Below are 17,452 nucleotides of genomic sequence, written 5' to 3' on the forward strand. Positions count from 1 at the left end.
CAGATCAAAGGCACAGATTTTCTAAGGTTGCTTTGAGGAAATTTAATGACTTCTCTGCCTCGGGCCGTTATCATTTACAATTGCACTGCAATTGCCTTCCTAATAATCTCTTAAGAGTGTGGTTATGGAAATAAAACCCAACATTTTAAATAGGACAAGATTAGAACTCCATGTAGGAGAAGGGATGTCAGTTATTTATAACAATTTTCAAAGAAGTATTAATTGAGAAAATTAAGTTTGAGATATTGTAATTAAACTAATTGCAAGATTAAAAGTTCAGATTCGTCTATTAGCTAGAATGTTCTATATTTGTTTAATTGACAATTCATCACACTTGGATTATGTTTGAAATTACTTTATGACACTGACCACCTTTTAAAGCTAGAGTCGTTGAATAATTCTCCCGTTCATATATTTCCATCCATAAATCTACACTGCATATTTGTCAGCATAATACAGTAAAAGAAAAACTTAAAACAGACATATTTATGTAATTCCTATGAAACTCTTTAATAAATTCAAATCTAGACAGTACTCTGATAAGCTGACATGCACAATACATTGGTAATACTAAACTGATTTTCTGGACTATTGGATATTATTCCAATTCAGATTCCAGCATTTTCTTTTACATTTTACTCTGTGTTACAATAACTTTTCCAAGGCACCCTGTGAACAGGATCCTAGTTAATTTAAAAGGGTTTGTGGTACAAGGCACAAGTGGATTGAATGGGAGCCTGGGATTGGGGGCCATGTTATTCAAAAGGTAGCATGCAAACCAGGGCACTGTTATTGTCAGAAGGGAACAGTGTTATAGGGGCCCGAGTGAAAATAAGGCTCCCATTAAGAAGTTGAATGTGGGAACTGGGACCCCATTGAATTATAAGGGAAAATGGATAACATGTAACCAAGGTCTCGTTGGTTGGAAGGGAGTGCGAGAACTAAGTCCCTGTTGTATTGGAAGAGAAGCAGGAACTGGGCCTTAATGAGTCGAAAAAGGGCATGGCTCAAATCACCTGATAAACTGGATGCCAAATCATCTGGATTTCCAGGTAATCAAATAGAAAATTATTGGAGTTTACTGTAAGCAATTACGACAGCAATGACAATTTTGAATTTTGTAAAGGAATAGATTATGAAATGATAATAACTATTATAACTTTATTTGAAATCAGAGAAATTCTCTGCAGCTTTGTTTACACAGTATCAAAACTATTTGAACGCCATGGAGTGCATGGTGTAAAATTATAATGATGACAGTAAAAGTCATAAATTATTGTCATGAGGAAGGTCCTGAAATATTTTGATTTTCATCACAGCACAGAAGGCAAAGGGGAAATGCCATACTCTGTTTTAAAATTGCCAGGAGTCTTGGTAGAGCACACAGGAAAAGATAATTTCCTCTGGTCATGGAGTCAGTTGCCATGGGTCATTGATTTAAAACAGCTTCTGAGAGAATGTGGCATGTAGGGTTAGGATAAATTGTGTTGTTTGACTGGTCGTTGGAGTATGGAATATTTTGCCACACAAAGTAGTTAAGGGAGACATCATTACATCTTTTAAATTATCTTTCAAAGATGCAATGAGTAAAATGAGTAAACTAAAGCTGAAATAGTAGGACAGAGGCAATAATTTTGGATTATTTCCTCCAAAGACATGGCACCGTTGCAATTTGATAGAAGCCTATCATCTGTCTATTGACTCTCCACTGATTCTATACTTAATTGTTGAGAGATTAGGAACTTTAGGCATTATATTTGCTTGGACATGAAATTAAGGAACGACCTATTTTAAAAGTTTGCGAATTTCTTAAATAATCTGATTTCCATACATTTTCATTTAATTTTCTTATTTCAATACTTTAATAAATCAATAAAATCTGCTTGAATATTTTCAACATTTGTATCAACTGTCATCAACTTTACGTACAGCATGGAAACAGGCCTTTTGGCCCACGAAGTCCGTGCCGACCATCGATCACCCTGTACACTAACCCACACACAACTTACTGAAGCCAATTAACCCACAGACCTGTACGTCTTTGGAGTGTGGGAAGAAACCAGAGCACCCAGTAAAAACCCACAAGGTGACAGGGAGAACACACAAACTCCATACAGACAGAACTTGTGGTTAGGCTCAAACTCAGGTCTCTGTCACTGTAAGGAAGCAACTCTACCTCTATGCCACCATGCTGTCCTTGATGGCAGATTGAAATCCAAAATTAATGAAAGTGACCATTATAATTAAAGATCACTAAATTATATATATTTTACCATATTACAGAAAATCACCAATTTTTGTGTTTAAAACTCAAATGAAATCTCTAGGATGTGTATTTTTTTTAATATATCAGGCCATCTGGGACACCTAATCTAATCCCTGCCATTACACCATATACTACAGACGGTAAAAGCTCTACAATTTCTGTACTATCCTAAGTGTGTAACAGATGGACAACTGCATCATTTGAACACACATTAGCTATGGGGGTGAGAGGGGCAAAGGAGATAAATTTCACTTTTAATTTGTCATTGCATTTGCTGATACTAAATTGGCCAATGGATTTAATTTAATAATAGCCAGAAAATGTGATGTAAAAGCCTATGAATAGGATCATTCAACACTTTTGTTAACCACACGGTCCAATATTTATTTCCCCCACCTTCCCTCAGAATCAATCTCCCCCACCCAAGGATAATGTGGCAGCAATGACGACAATTGCAAACTTGCAGTGACAATCCAGTGTACTTGACCTTTTACCCAGCATCAGGTCCATACTTCATGACATTATTGGTCATACTACACACACTTAATGCTTGACTGACATAAATGAAATGCTCCAGACAATGGATATCATGGAAAAGTCATCGTTGCATGTTGCACTATGTTCTTGCCTCCTACATTATTTAAAGCAACAATCTGCTGACATTATGGCACCTAATTAAATGGCTTCTGAATTCAAGTTTCTTTCAAAGTCCTCAGAGTGCGTTACAACTCACAAAAACGTTTTAGCAATATCTAAAGTTCTCTTTCAATGTGAATCTCAGTCACGACCTTGTTGGCAGCATTCCATTGCTGAAGGCTTCAGGTTACGTGCAATGGGCCACTCAGGATCAGTGTTCTCCCAGCAAGTGGCAAAGTCATGCCCTTCTGCAAACAACCTTACCCAGAGCCTCCAGAGACATCAATTCTAACTGTACTTAACTGAAGCACCGTTTATTTACAGGCTCAGATTTCAAGTGTTCATTAATCAAAAATAGACTTTATCATAAAAAAACCCCAATAACAAATACAAAAAAAGACAAGTATATGGCTTTCTTTAGATTTGTACTGTTGTTCAGTCTATATATTCAGTCTGAAGAAGAGTCTCAACCCGAAACGTCACCCATTCCTTCTCTCCAGAGATGCTCCCTGTCCCGATGAGTTACTCCAGCTTTTTGTGTCTGGCTTCTATATATTCAGTGGTATTGGCTCTATACATTGGTAATGTTAGCACATTTTGTCATTGCCTCTCATGTGGTCTCCTGGGGTGATACAAACTTCAAGTGTTTGGGACTTCTACACTGGACCTAGCCTCTCAATGTGTAATGGCAGGAGGACCTCAGGCTGCAGTCCTTTCCCCCAAATCATTTTGCATTGGCTGCACCAGACTTCAGTGAGACTCTCAGCACATTCCTGCAGTCCAGAATGTGCCAGGCAGCATGATTCCTTTCTGGTCATCTCATTGAACTGGAAGACCAACAAGCTGAAGAGCCTACCTTGAGGAACTCCTGCAGAGATGTTCTGCGGCTGAGATAATTGACCCCCAACCACCACAACCATCTTGCTTTGTCCTCGCCCAATGCCTCTACTGTCCTTGTCCAATGCCTCTACTTCCTTAGAAGGCTTAGGAAGTTTGGCATGACCCCAACAACTCTCACCAATTTCTACATATGCACCTTAGCAAGCATTTTATCAGGATGCATCACATCATAGTTTGGGAATAGCTCCATTCAAGATCGCAAGAAATTGCAGAGAATTGTGGACGCAGCCCAGATCATCACACAAACCAAACCCCTTCCCATTGACTCTGTTTACACCTCATGCTGCCTCGGCAAGGCCACCAGCATAATCAAGGATGAGTTGCACCCTGGCCACTCCCTCTTTTCCCCTTTCCTGTCGGGCAAAAGATATAGAAGTATGAAAACGCACCCCTCCAGATTGAAGGGCAGTTTCTTCCCAGCTGTTATCAGGCAATTAAACCATTCTACCAATAACTAGAGAGCAGTCCTGAGCTACTATCTACGTCACTGGAGACCCTCGGACTATCTTTGATCAGACTTTACCTTGCACTAAACATTATTCACGTTCTTCCCTTTATCATGTATCAGTTAACTATGGAGAGAGGAGAAAGGTGCCAGGTGACCTCCACAGTAGCTGTCACAACCACCATTGTTGAATCTTTGAAAATAAGTGTGCATCACCTTTAGTATAGAGATCATAATCCCCTGGCTCCACACAAAATCTTGCATGAGAATGGAGTTGACTTCCCTGTGTCCTTCTCATCACCTGCTTTCAGATAGGCAGACCTGATATTGCAAGCACTGCCCACTTGCACATCAGCATCAGACATGTTGTGAAAGCATCACAATGTGTCTTCATCTGAATCTTCTGGGGCAGTAGGGTTGTGTGGTCCTGCTCTACAGCAGCCACAACACCAAATTCCCCATCTTTCATTTTGCACCCTGGTGCCCAGGGTATCTCCCCTGTGACGTGCAAAGCTATTATGCTCATAAACTGCACTGTCACCTCTAAAGTAGTGTTGTGGAGTGTCAGATGCAACAAACACTGTTTGTTGTGTAAGAAGGAACTGCAGATGCTGGTTCAAACTGAAGATAAACACAAAAAGCTGGAGTAACTCAGAGGGACAGGCAGCATCCATGGAGGGAAGAAATGGGTCACGTTTCGGATCAAAACCTTCTTCAGACTGGTTAGAGAGAAGGGAAACGAGAGATATAGAGGTGATGTGGAGAGATAAAGAACAATGAATGAAATAAGCAAAAAAGTAACAGTGATAATGGAAACAGGCCACTGTAAGCTGTTTGTAGGGTAAAAATGAGAAGCTAGTGCGACCTGGGTGGGGGAGGGATAGAGAGCGAGGGAATGCCGGGGCTACCTGAAATGAGAGAAATTAATATTCATACCACTGGGCTGTAAGCTGCCCAAGCAAAATATGAGATGCTGTTCCTCCAATTGACTCACTCTGACAGTGGAGAAGACCAAGGACAAAAGGTCTGTGTAGGAATGGGAAGGAGAATTAGCGTGCCCAGCAAACGGGAGGTCAGGTTGGTTCTTGCGGGCTGAGCGATTGTGTTCCACAAAATGATCGCCCAGTCTGCATTTAGTCTCGCCGATGTATGTCCACATCTTGAACAATGGATACAGTAGATAAGGTCGGAGGGGTCGAGGGAGGAGGTATAGCGACAGGTGTTGCATCTTCTGCAGTTGCAGGAAAAGGTACCTGTGGAGGGGGTGGTTTGGGATGAGTTAACCAGGGAGTTGCGGAAGGAACGGTCTCTGCGGAAGATGGAAAAGGATGGAGATGGGAAAATGTGGCTAGTAGTGGGATCCCGTTGGAGGTGGCGGAAATTTTGGAGGATTATTTTTGTTGTTTCCTGCTCCACTGCACACCCCCCTCCTCTCTCCACTCTAGAGGCATTATTTGTCCATGCTCCTCCCACTCTGATTCATGATAGCCTGATAACAGGACTCCTGGTACTCTGGAAGGGCAGATCAATGCATTTAGGCATAATCTCCAAGCAAAACGCTTTATGAAGTTACAGCAGCACCATCAGTAATGAAGATGATTAAAGTACACCAAAGTAATTTGATGCAGCCATTAAAACAGAACATTACTAATGAGCATAAATAACAGATTTCATATTGCCCATATTCATAAAAGCAGGGTTGCCTCACAAGGACCTATTTTGTTGTCCCTAGTGCATGTGACCTCGAGCTTACTGCAGTTATGGGCAATTCTATGTCCCTTTCTGCAAGTCTTTCTCCCTTCTCCTCTCAAGCACCTCCATCCCCTCATGTTAGAGAATCTATAGATTCATCGCAATATTGACCACAGTAACAGACTATTCAGCTCACCGAGTCTGCACCAACAATCAGCCACCTATATTTACACTAACCCTACATTAATCCTACTTTCTTCTTCCCATGTTCTCTTCAAGTCTCTCCAGATACTACCAATCGCCTACACATCAGCAGCAATTTACTCTGGTTAATTAACCTGCCTATCTGCACGTCTTTGTGGGCAGGAACTGGAACGCCAGAATAAACCCCACAAAGTAATGGAGAGAACATGCAAACGCCACAGACTGCACCCAAGATCAGGTTTGAACCTAGGTCTCTGACACGGTGAGGCACGGAGTCTATTAGCTGTACCACTATGCCATCAGTGTATTTAAAAGAATCTCTAAAGTTTGTGCCCTGCAGCAACAGTAGGTGTGCAGAATTTCTCTATCAGGAACCATACTGTTTGCATTTTCTGACTGAAAGTACGCTAAACCCTGTTGCAAACTAGTTTTTGACTGATTTGCAATATTTTGATGGTGGCCTTAATTTGCACCCAAGTACTAAATGCAAGGAACAATGTTTTCGCACACTACAATATGCTGCAATCCCATTGAAGAGACAATAATTTCCCTTGGCTCAAATCTAATATTAGAGATTGTGGGCTTACTTAGTTCATGAAACAGAGCAACACGCCATCAAAATCATACTAAAGATTTCCCAAATACAAAAATATATGAAATGGCTTCTTCTGACGTAATATAAAAATGAACAGACTGCCAACTTTCCCAATCTGGGCCCATCCCATTCAATTCAATATGGCTGCTATATGTCAACATTTGTCAACACAAATACACAGCTGCCCAGAAATGGAGTGAAAATCAGTTCTAATAACTGATTAGAACTCATTTTCACTTTAACTGAAATGTTAAATCTGTTACTCTTCCCACAAATGTGCCTTAACCTGCAGAGTATTTCTAAAATGTACTGATTTTTTAGAATGCCTAAAAGCTAAACTGCACAGTGATGCATTTTATTTTAAATAAATAAAATTTGATTTAATCCAGATTTAATGGTTTAACAAAGTTAATCTGCTGCAAATCAATTTACAGTAACAACATTCACTGCAACATTTTTGGCACGTTACACTCTACATCTAAATTAGTGTACTGATTCATGAATAACTAATTTATTTTAATGCAATCTCCATGTCTATCCTCGATGATTATCTTTATAAACTTCAAGCAAGATTTTCAACTGATCTAATGTCTCCTCATGTATGTGGTGACATATTTTGTTTTTGCAACACTGATCTAATATGCCTTGGGACTATTCGTCATGTTAAAATAACTATTTCAAATACAAGTTGTTTCGTTGTACTGTTCCCTGCTGCTTCATAATATTTCTATATTTGACACTCAGCCAATTAACAAGACAGAGACCTGCAAATTTCACATCAACTGCAGAAATCAAGAAAGCAGCTTTTAAATTTACTTCATTCTTAAATTGTAAGATCAGTGAAAGGATTAGCAAGAATAATTAACATGCACCCTAATCAATTATCTAACATTTTTCAGTACATAGGATTTTTGGAGCTCACATTGGGATTAATTCAGCCAACAGAACTATCTAATGGCATTGCCCCAGTAAACAGTGGTGACCTGACACTCTCATGCAAGCACAGCACGCTGTGAGCGGGCTTCAAGGGTGTCTCTTGTCTGCCTGACCTTTCGATGCTCCTGTAGAGTTGCAGCCGAAGAACACTTCTTGTTGCATACAGAGCACATCAGTCTCCTCCGAGAGCTTCCTGCAGCCAGAAAAGAAACACCATCATATTTTAAAATTAGGAAGCTCAAGAAATGGCCTCCTTGCATTTGAGGCGATAGTTTTCAGTGGTCACTTGATAGGCATTAGACACATAATTTTACTCTCTTAGAAAATTTAGTTAAGTCACACACAAGATTTAGCTTTGCAATAAATTACTAATCAGCAAGAAATGTATTGTAAAAGAACAAAGAGTAGAATGGATATATCAAACAAATACTATTTTAAGTACATAGGATAAAATGGACAATATGTTAAGTGGGAAATGACTTCACGGGTGAAGCACTTCAAAGCAGAAAAAAAAAGCATCCTGATAGATATGAATGATGCAAAAATACAAGTACTAGACTATATCAAGTGTCACTGGAATATCTTATGATAAGAAAGAAAATTAAACTAAATTGGCTCATGTAACTGTTATTTAAATATAATGTTTCTTAATTTTGGGCACTATTTTCTAAGATTGGATGATGTACAAATCACAGCTCAAATCAGAAACTCGTCATTATTGTTTTAAAAGACCAATTAACTGCTTGCAAAGAATGAGGAAATCAGGAAGAAACAAAATGCATTTACCTACTCCTTCCATTATCATTAGATAATGATTCCATTAGATTTAGTACAATCTACAGATTCATTCCTATCCAAGAATCTAAAGGCATCCTGGCCTGTGTTTCCCTCCCCCAAAATTATCAAGCATTCTAGAATGTAAATTCATTCCAAAGATTATTCAAATTTGCTACTTTCAGAACTAGGCAGATATATAGTCTGGTTTGTCTTCCTGTAGACCAGATTTTTCTCAATTGCGCAAAGAGATCAAATTGTGATCGGCCATATTAACATCAGTACCTGGAGAAACAAGGAACTGCTTGACTTGCAAAATATTCAGATCTTGAGCAAAACACAAAGCATGATGTTTGTGTCTTGGATCCGACCTGAAACATCAACTATCCATTTCCTTCACAGATGCTGCCTGACCCGCCGAGTTACTCCAGCATTTAGTGTTTTGGTTTACATTACTACCTTCCATCTTTGTTGTAACTCAATGGAGCAAGGTCATAACTGTAATCCAGGCATGTTAAATAATCTCATCATAATAATATCCAACATTATCCAGAATTACAAAATATAAATATTTCAAACTATTATGCAGCAATCCTTCAATCCATCATATCTGTACTTGTATGTAGCATTCACACATCTCATTTTTGGGATGTCACTCCATTTCTTCAAAGAAGATCATAATTATTTTCAGAGCCTAGTTACACTAGTTTAGTTCAGAGATACAACATGGATCACCGATTCCACACCGACAAACTATCACCCTTACACTAGTTCTATCCAATACACTAGGGACAATTTACAGAAGCTAATTAGCCTGTAACCATGCACGTCTTTTGAATGTGGCCTGGAGAAAACCTACGTGGTCACAGAGAGAACGTACAAACTCTGTACAGACAGAGCCCGTGGTCAGGATTGAACCTGGGTCTCTGGCGCTCTAAGGCAGCAACTCTACCGCTGCACCACTTTGCCACTCACACTTGAAAGAAGACATTGAGGAGGTTTGTTCTCCTTTACAATAGAGGAGATAAAATCTTTCTCTAAAACAGATGATCAGTGAAATTACATGTTCCCTGCAACTTTCACATGCCCACCAATGAAAACAGGATTTTTTTTAAATTCAGTACAACAAATTCTAACCTTTCAGCACAGTGACCATTATCAGTATTAGTTTATTAAGATGTGTATTCAGTATTACCATTTAAAATCAGAAATTACACTCAGTACATAGAAGATTTAAAATTTTATATAATCTATATTTTATAACAATCGTGTGCAAGAGTTCAAAATAACAGCCTGATCCTTCGATAAAATTAACAACAGTGAAACTTCATGTAGCTTTCGAAGCTACAACATATGTTCATGACTGAAAATATTCAGTGGACGGACAACAAGTCATGACTTTTTAATATATTGGTTAATATAATTTTACTGAAATTCTAAGTAGAAGATCAGAATCAAATTACAGAGAAGGTCAGTCTGAGCTTCTGGTGCACACAGCTAGTTTATCCACATGTTACCTACTTTATTAAACAAATATTTACACTGGGTGGAAGATAAAACATGCAGAACAGAGAAAAGTAAGAAAAAAGAAAAAAAGAAAAATACTTTGTCAATTCATGAATATTGCTCGAACTTTAACAGACTTGCCAATTGAGATATTGAGAAAGCTTAGCCTTTGCTGAAGCAAGGAATGATTTGGCTCCCTTAACTAATAAAAAAAATATTTTAATTTTAATCATATTCACCAAACAGTTTTTAATTGATGTACAACATAATTTATTACGGTCTAGAATACATCAACAAACCATCTACTGTATAATGAATTACATTTAGTATGGTCATACTGCAGTTCAATCACTCAGCCATTAAATTTTGCATAAATTCTGCATTTACTAATAAAAATAGTTGAAAAATTAGTAGCTCAAGAAGAAACGCGTAACTGGATGAACATGCTGCTTTGGTGCAGCTTGTTTTTGTCAGTTTACACATACTTACCTGCTCTACAACTGTAGGTCATTTGCCACACATAATTACTAAATGCCACCAAATAACTGATCAAAAGGAACACGAACAACAACAAAAGAACCAATCCCAGGTCACTCATGATATATGTGGTGATTTAATTAGCAGTCTATTAATATCCAATGTATTTTGCAAAATCATCTTCATTTAAATAATAATGCACATTTATTAGATCTACTTTATCTTGCCATTACCATTAATCTTGACACCCTCGGTATACCTATACTTAAATATTACATTGTATGTTAAAGGTCAAACACCAGATGTATTTCACTTCCTGTATTTAGCGAGTACATGAAGTGATAGAACATGCAGCCTATGTACCAAGACCTTCTTCCAGTTCAAGAACTAACGAGCATCTGTTTCATACTCAACTATTAATTTTACATCTAACACAATAATCACAGCATGTATTTGATTTTACCGTTTCTATTTAATTTAACTAACTGAAAAGTAAACTTCCACTAAGTGTAGTGATATTTCTGAAAATTTATTTTCATGTTAAGCCTTAAAAAAAAAAACCCAGTGCTGATAAGAAATTTGGAGTGAACACTACTGAGAAGATTAAAAAACACATTCAACCTTTTTTGGGTCAGTGGATCCTGGATATAACATTTCTTTCTCGACCAGAGGCAAAGTTGGTCATCCCATTCTCTGGACAGGCATTGAACAACACAGGGCAAACATGACTTGAACAATTTAATTGCACACTGTAAAGCACAGAGTTTGTTTTTGGGCGGCGCGACTCTCGTCAGCAGCGGCCTCTGCAGTCTGTCTGTGTATTTATTATTTTTTGTCTTGTTTTTATATAGTTTTTGTTATTTTTTTTGTTGGGGTATGTGTGTGGGGGGGTGGGGGTGGTGTGGGGGGGGAGGGGGTAACTTTAAAATCTTTCCCCTGCACGGGAGACCCGACCTTTTCTTTGTCGGGTCTCCGTTGTCGTTGGGGCTGCAACTTGGAGCGGCCTCCGACAGGAACGACCTGGGGTTCCAGCTACGGAGCTGCCGACTACTCACCATCACGGGGCTGGCCGATTCCGGAGCGGGTGGAGCTGTGGTTGAGCACTGCTGCCACCCGACCCCCGGAGATTCGGAGGCTGCAACTGCGGGTTTGGCGGACGGCGGCACCGGGAGCCCGCGGGTCCCTGCTGGGTGACCGCTTTTCGGGGCTTCCGCAACGGCGACTTCTCCCACCCGAGTTGCGGGGTTGAAGAGCACCTGAGCGGGGCCTTACACCATCGCCCCGCGCGGCTTTGAATGGCCACGGGACTTTGCGAGCGCACGCCGGGGGCTCTAACACCAAGACCCGGTGCGCGACCTTGCATCACCCGGCGTGGCTTTAATGGCCGCGGGACAATCGCCATCGCCAGCCGGGGGCTTTGACTTTGACTCTGACTCTGACATCGGGGGGGGGGGGGAGTGCAGTGGAGAGATACGTTTTTTTTGCCTTCCATCACAGCGATGTGATGGATGTTTGTGTAAACTGTGTTGTGTCTCGGGTCTTTTTTTGTTTTGTAATGTATGGCTGCAGAAACGACATTTCGTTTGGACCTCAAGGGGTCCAAATGACAAATAAATTGAATTGAATTGAATTTAAACAGCTTTTCCAAGCCAGGAATACAATGTCAAGAATCTAAAAGGCACTTATGGATGTTACAGCAGCATCAATTTTTATTCAACCTTTATATTTTTGTCCAATGTGAGGCATGTTAATTTCTCCACTTAATTTAACCATGTCTATGAGGTCAGTAGATTGATTTGTATAATCTTAATTTTTTTTTTTAGTGAAATAGTTACATGGCCATTATTCATTAATGTCTCCATTAGAAGCATATATTCTAAATAATTGAGAAAAATTATAAACATCTACAAATTTTCTGAATCTTAGCCTGAATTACAATTGCAATAACCCACTATTAAGCTGAGGATTGCTTATTTTAGTAGCACAAATTTAGCAATACAATCACTGCATATTTTAGGATATAAAAAGTAATAGTAAGGTCACTTGGGATTCAGTTGGAACAAGATTAATCCCCACTCCCCAATATCCACATCTCTTCCACCTCACATTGCTACTGAATCATCAAAGAACAAATGTATAGCTCATAAATCAACATACCGTAAAAGGTACTGAGTCACATATCTATGAATCGTGCAAATCACTGCCATTAATAGTGATCATGAGTAACTCCAAAATTGAAGATCTCCCATATAACAAATGGGATTTGATTTTTTTGAAAATACATTGTTAGATTGCTAAAGACCAGTTGCATTAATTCCACCCATGACTCGTTATTTTGTTACTACCTACTTTCCTCCACCACTATCGGAACAATCACCAGACTAACAAAGACTGGCATTTATTATAACAAAATTAAAAGGGAGGGGGAGGACAATGGGGAGGATGAGGGGGTAGGTGAGGGATTAGAGAGAGAGAATTCTTTGAGAAAGAGAATAATGTGGGAAAGTGGAGAGAGTGTTAGGAGGGAAGATGATAAAATAGGGGAGAAGAGAGAGCAGGAGAGTGGAAGACAGAGTGAGAGAAAGACGAAGAAAAATTGTGTGGATGGAAGAGGGGGGGGGGAAAAGAGATGAGGGCTGGTGGTAGAATATGACCAAAAGCATGCACAGTTCAGAGCAACATTCCTTTATGCCTGGTTTTCAATTAACATACTTATACAAAATAGTTTGCCATTCCGACTTGGATTCCAGGAGTCCTGGCTGCGCACAGATGTACTTTCATACCAATACTTTGCGCGTAACTTTATCTGCCGCTTCCTATCTAAGGCTAAGATTGCTTCAATTTTAAAGTCATTTCCTATAGCTTTGTTTTCTAAACATTCTGAACAGACCCCTCTGGAACTAACTTCAGAAGTTAATTCAATGAAGATGGCAACATAGCAATTTAAGGTTTTAAGCCAAGTCTACTTCCTGGTTGGAAAAAGGATGTTTATGGTTCCCAATGAAACAAGTGTATATACAGTAATATAAAACAGTTCAATAAAAATCACAGGGTAGTGGGGGTGATATCACACATTGTAATAATTTGCTATTGGAACCTACTCATACTCAACTGTGTTGGTACCTAATATAAGTGTAACCTAATCTTCAGTGTTTGGCAGAATTCCAATCCTTAGCACATTACCAAGATTATACTAAAGTCCAGACATCCATTGTTCATGCGTGTTCTTAACAGGTGAAGGTACAAAAAAAAAAAGAGCTGTTTATTTGACATTAGTCTCCCTCTCTCTTCTGCTCCCAAGAAACTATTGAAAAAACACCTAAATTACAACCAAAACTTGAAAGAAATATTTGCTGCAAAGGATTAAATAATCTTGTACACATGTCAATTTCTTCGTAATAGTTAAAAATATGCTCATAATCTAAACAACGCATAACCTGTTACATTACAAACTTTTTTAAAGAAAATTATAAAAAGACAGCAAATCATTTCTGTTCAATCTCATCCCTTACGTCTGGCCCATTCTTTTCTTTAAGGATACAAACATTAGAAACCTTTCCCAACAAGAATTATAATTAAATATATCATTTAGTAGTACTCGGCTAGAATTTTCCTGGTGAAATTTGTCCTACTTCAAGCAAAATGGACAAAGTCTGGATGGAAGAGGGGTTAGGAGGTCTACTGCAAAAATGGGATAGCAAACAATGCAGAGGTAGGATAAATCCCCACCCTCCAATATGGTTATGTTTAAGGGTGGGGGTTTATCAGCTATGTATAAACCAATCACCATATTCAGAGCAGTAATCCACCTGGATGTGTGCTTCAAATTGCACTTTCAATTCCCTTGCTAACTTTGAGAAATAGTAAAATATTTGTGCTGAAAGGTCTTTGTGCTGAAAGGTGCAAGCCCAAATGAAGGGTATAGTGCATATGACAGACGAGTTGGGGGTCTGAATAGACATGTGGAAATATAACATAGTTATTTTGGAGACAAGTCCTCAAGCTGCTTTCCTAACCATTCTCCATGTTCTACACAAGATAGTCAAGGATATAAAAGGCACAAGAAACAATCACAGGGTTGAAATTGAACATCAACTGAGATATAATGGGTCAAATTTAAGGGAAAAAAAGAGTATCACGTTCTTAGAGCAAACAGTGTAGAGGAAATTGAAGAAAAACATTCAGGTAAATTTCTCACAAGCACAAAGACACAAGAGTAGTACCATTGGGGATATTTTAGGAGGTTTACAAATGAGTATAATTCATCCTGTGCCTCCTTTGTATTGGCTTAGGGCGATATGTAGACCACTGCCAAGATAGTGGAAATGAATTTTCTCATAGCTAAAAGGAAGAGCATTTTATCAACAGGTATTCCAGGTCAGGGAAATAGAATTGAGCCAAGATAGTCACATCAAAGCATTGACCAAAGAGCAGATGCTGCTGCTTTTTCCATTGCTTGGGGATTCAATACAGTCCAGTCGATAAATGGAGAAACCTTTTGGTTGTGCATTGGGGTCAGGTGTGTTAAGGATGAGCCAGGATTCACTGAAACAAAAGACACAGCAGCCTCTGATCTCCATTTGAAACAACAGCTTTACTCCAAGCTCTTCAAGATTGTTCTTGAGTGATTGAACTTTAGCTCGAAGCATGTTGGGAGTTGGGGAACTGGGGGGTGGCTAGAAACCCTGTAGTTTCAGCCGTACCTGGAGTCCACCCCGTCCCTTCCTGATTGTCATGTTTCCTTATTATATTGGTAGTCACAGCTGCACTGGTAATGCTGGGTCTAATAAAGAGAGGGTTCCAAACGTTCCTTTCAAATGGCAAGGACTGACAGGAAACTTTCAGCGCTGGAATTAGTGACATTCACAGCATTGGAACATATAGATAATAAGGAGAAAAATCCTAAAAGACTATTTTAACAGTTTTGAGATGAGCTTCACATAAAATGTTACCTCTCTCTGGTGCCATCTTGTTTCAGGAAATGAGGCTGGGCAGGTGGAATATATCACCAGATGGGCATATTTATAGTAGTCTCACAATTAAAGTAGATGTCACATAATTATGGAAAGGACATAAATAAAATGCGAGTTCTCAACTGTGCTCAAGCTATTTTTATTTGACTGAGAAGCAGCAGAGTAAAAGTGAAGTGGAACACTATACATACTCACACAGCAATGGGACACAGCCAAGGAGCAGATTCAGAGGACTGAGGTAAACATGCGCTTGTAGCAGACGCGGAATTGTCCATTAAAGAGCGAGGCAGACACGAAGTTTGTCCGAAAATACTGTCCTTTATTGCTACACTAATTCTCCTCACTCACCAACCCGTATGCACGCACGATTAACCCCTTAAATACTCCCATGGGGCACCCGTGACCACACCGTGACCCCTACCTCTTGTCACCGGGACACATGACCCCCCCCCCCCCCAAGAGCTGAAGGTTATGTATAGTGTGTGTGGCCACATTACCCCCTCCACAGAACCGGAGGCACAAAAACGAATGGGCAGCCACTCTGCCTGGTAGAGGCACCACACCGTGCTGCGTCACACAATGGCCCTAGAAGTCGATGGCCCGAAGGCCAAACTGGCACTTATCCGGGTTTAATACCAACCCGAACTCGCTCAGGTGCTGGCACAACAACCGGAGGTGGGCGCAATGTTCCTGCTACGAATGACTCGCCACCGGGATGTCGTCCAGATAAATGAAGACAAAATCAAGCCCCCGCCCCACAGTGTCCATCAGGCGGTGGAATGCCTGTGCGTCGTTCTTAAGGCCGAAGGGCATACGCACAAATTCGAAAAGCCTGATGATGATGATAGACGTTTTGGGCACATCCACAGGTCGCACGGGGATCTGATTGTGCCCCCTGACCAGGTCGATTTTGGACAAGAATTTAGCTCCTGCCAGATGGGCAGAGAAGTCCTGAATGTGTGGTATGAGGTAATGGTCTGCAATCGTGGCGTCATTCAGGCGGTGGTAGTCGCCACACGGCCTCCAGCCGCCGGAGTCCTTGGGCACCATGTGCAAAGGAGAGGCCCATGGGCTGTTTGATCGCCGAACAATTCCCATTGCTTCCATCTTTTGAAAATCCGCCTTGTCGAAGGGCAGTCAGCAGTCGCGGGCGTGAAGTGGTGGTCCTGAAGTCAGAATGTGATGCTACACCGCATGCTTTGGGTATTCTGCCAAAATTTGTGTGTAGATATTGTCCATCGCCGCCACCGGGTTGCGAACTGGCACAGCAGATGCAGCAGGGCGCAAGGAGATTGCCTCGAGCGTCGAAGTATTGACAAGGCGCTGTCCCCTCATGTCCACCAGCAGAGATTACGCCCGGAAAAAATCTGTACCCATCAATGGCTGGAACACGTCTGCCACTGTAAATGGCCAGGAAAAGTTGCAGGCGCCAAATATCACAGATATGGTGTGGACCCCATAAGTCCGTATGGGGCTGCCATTCGCAGCAGTCAACAAGGGCCCCTGCTTACCGGCACGAGTGTCCATCCCCGACGGGGGCACCACGCTGACCTCGGCCCCTGTATCGACCAAATATCTTCGGCCCGATCGCCGGACCCAGGTGTAAAGGCAATTAACTTTGCTAACTGCTGCGGTGATTACCGGTGGCCAGCTCCAGTGTTTCCTGGAACCGCACAGGGTGGGCGGCATTCGCGGGCCGCCGAGCCCCAATGCTGGTGGTAATAGCACCACTCCCTTTTAAGGACTTCCCTTTTAAGGACTTCCCCTTTAAGGGCAGGCTCCAGATGCTCTGTGAGTCCCTGGTGGACGTGGCTCTAGGCCGCTGCACATTCCTGGGCATTGTGGACACCCGATCTAGCGCGCCCATTTCCTGCCATCTGGACAGCCACAGCTCATCAGCACGCTCCGCTAGAGCCCAAGGGTTCTCAAAACTTACCCCTGCGAGGAGCGGGCGGATGTCGTCTGGAAGCTGTTGCAGGTAGACATATTCGAAAAGCATGCAGTGTTGGTGGCCGTCCCATGAGTGCTCCATCCGACTGAGGCTGAAG

The 17,452-nt window shown here is 40.9% G+C and overlaps 1 protein-coding gene across 3 annotated transcripts in view; it reads right to left on the minus strand.

The window, feature by feature from the left end:
• prdm5 (PR/SET domain 5) overlaps positions 1-17,452 on the minus strand; it is a 304,708-nt gene that overhangs the window by 200,984 nt on the left and 86,272 nt on the right. For all 3 annotated transcript variants that reach the window (XR_004412498.1, XM_033023632.1, XM_033023623.1), the window contains exon 8: positions 7,788-7,867. Coding sequence is in view for 2 of the 3 variants with exons in the window: in XM_033023632.1 (XP_032879523.1) it covers positions 7,788-7,867 (80 nt within the window). In the remaining variant the exon portion in view is untranslated. The remainder of the gene's footprint in view (positions 1-7,787; positions 7,868-17,452) is intronic.

Source organism: Amblyraja radiata, chromosome 1 (genome assembly GCF_010909765.2).
Source record: "Amblyraja radiata isolate CabotCenter1 chromosome 1, sAmbRad1.1.pri, whole genome shotgun sequence".
Lineage (NCBI taxonomy): Eukaryota > Metazoa > Chordata > Chondrichthyes > Rajiformes > Rajidae > Amblyraja > Amblyraja radiata.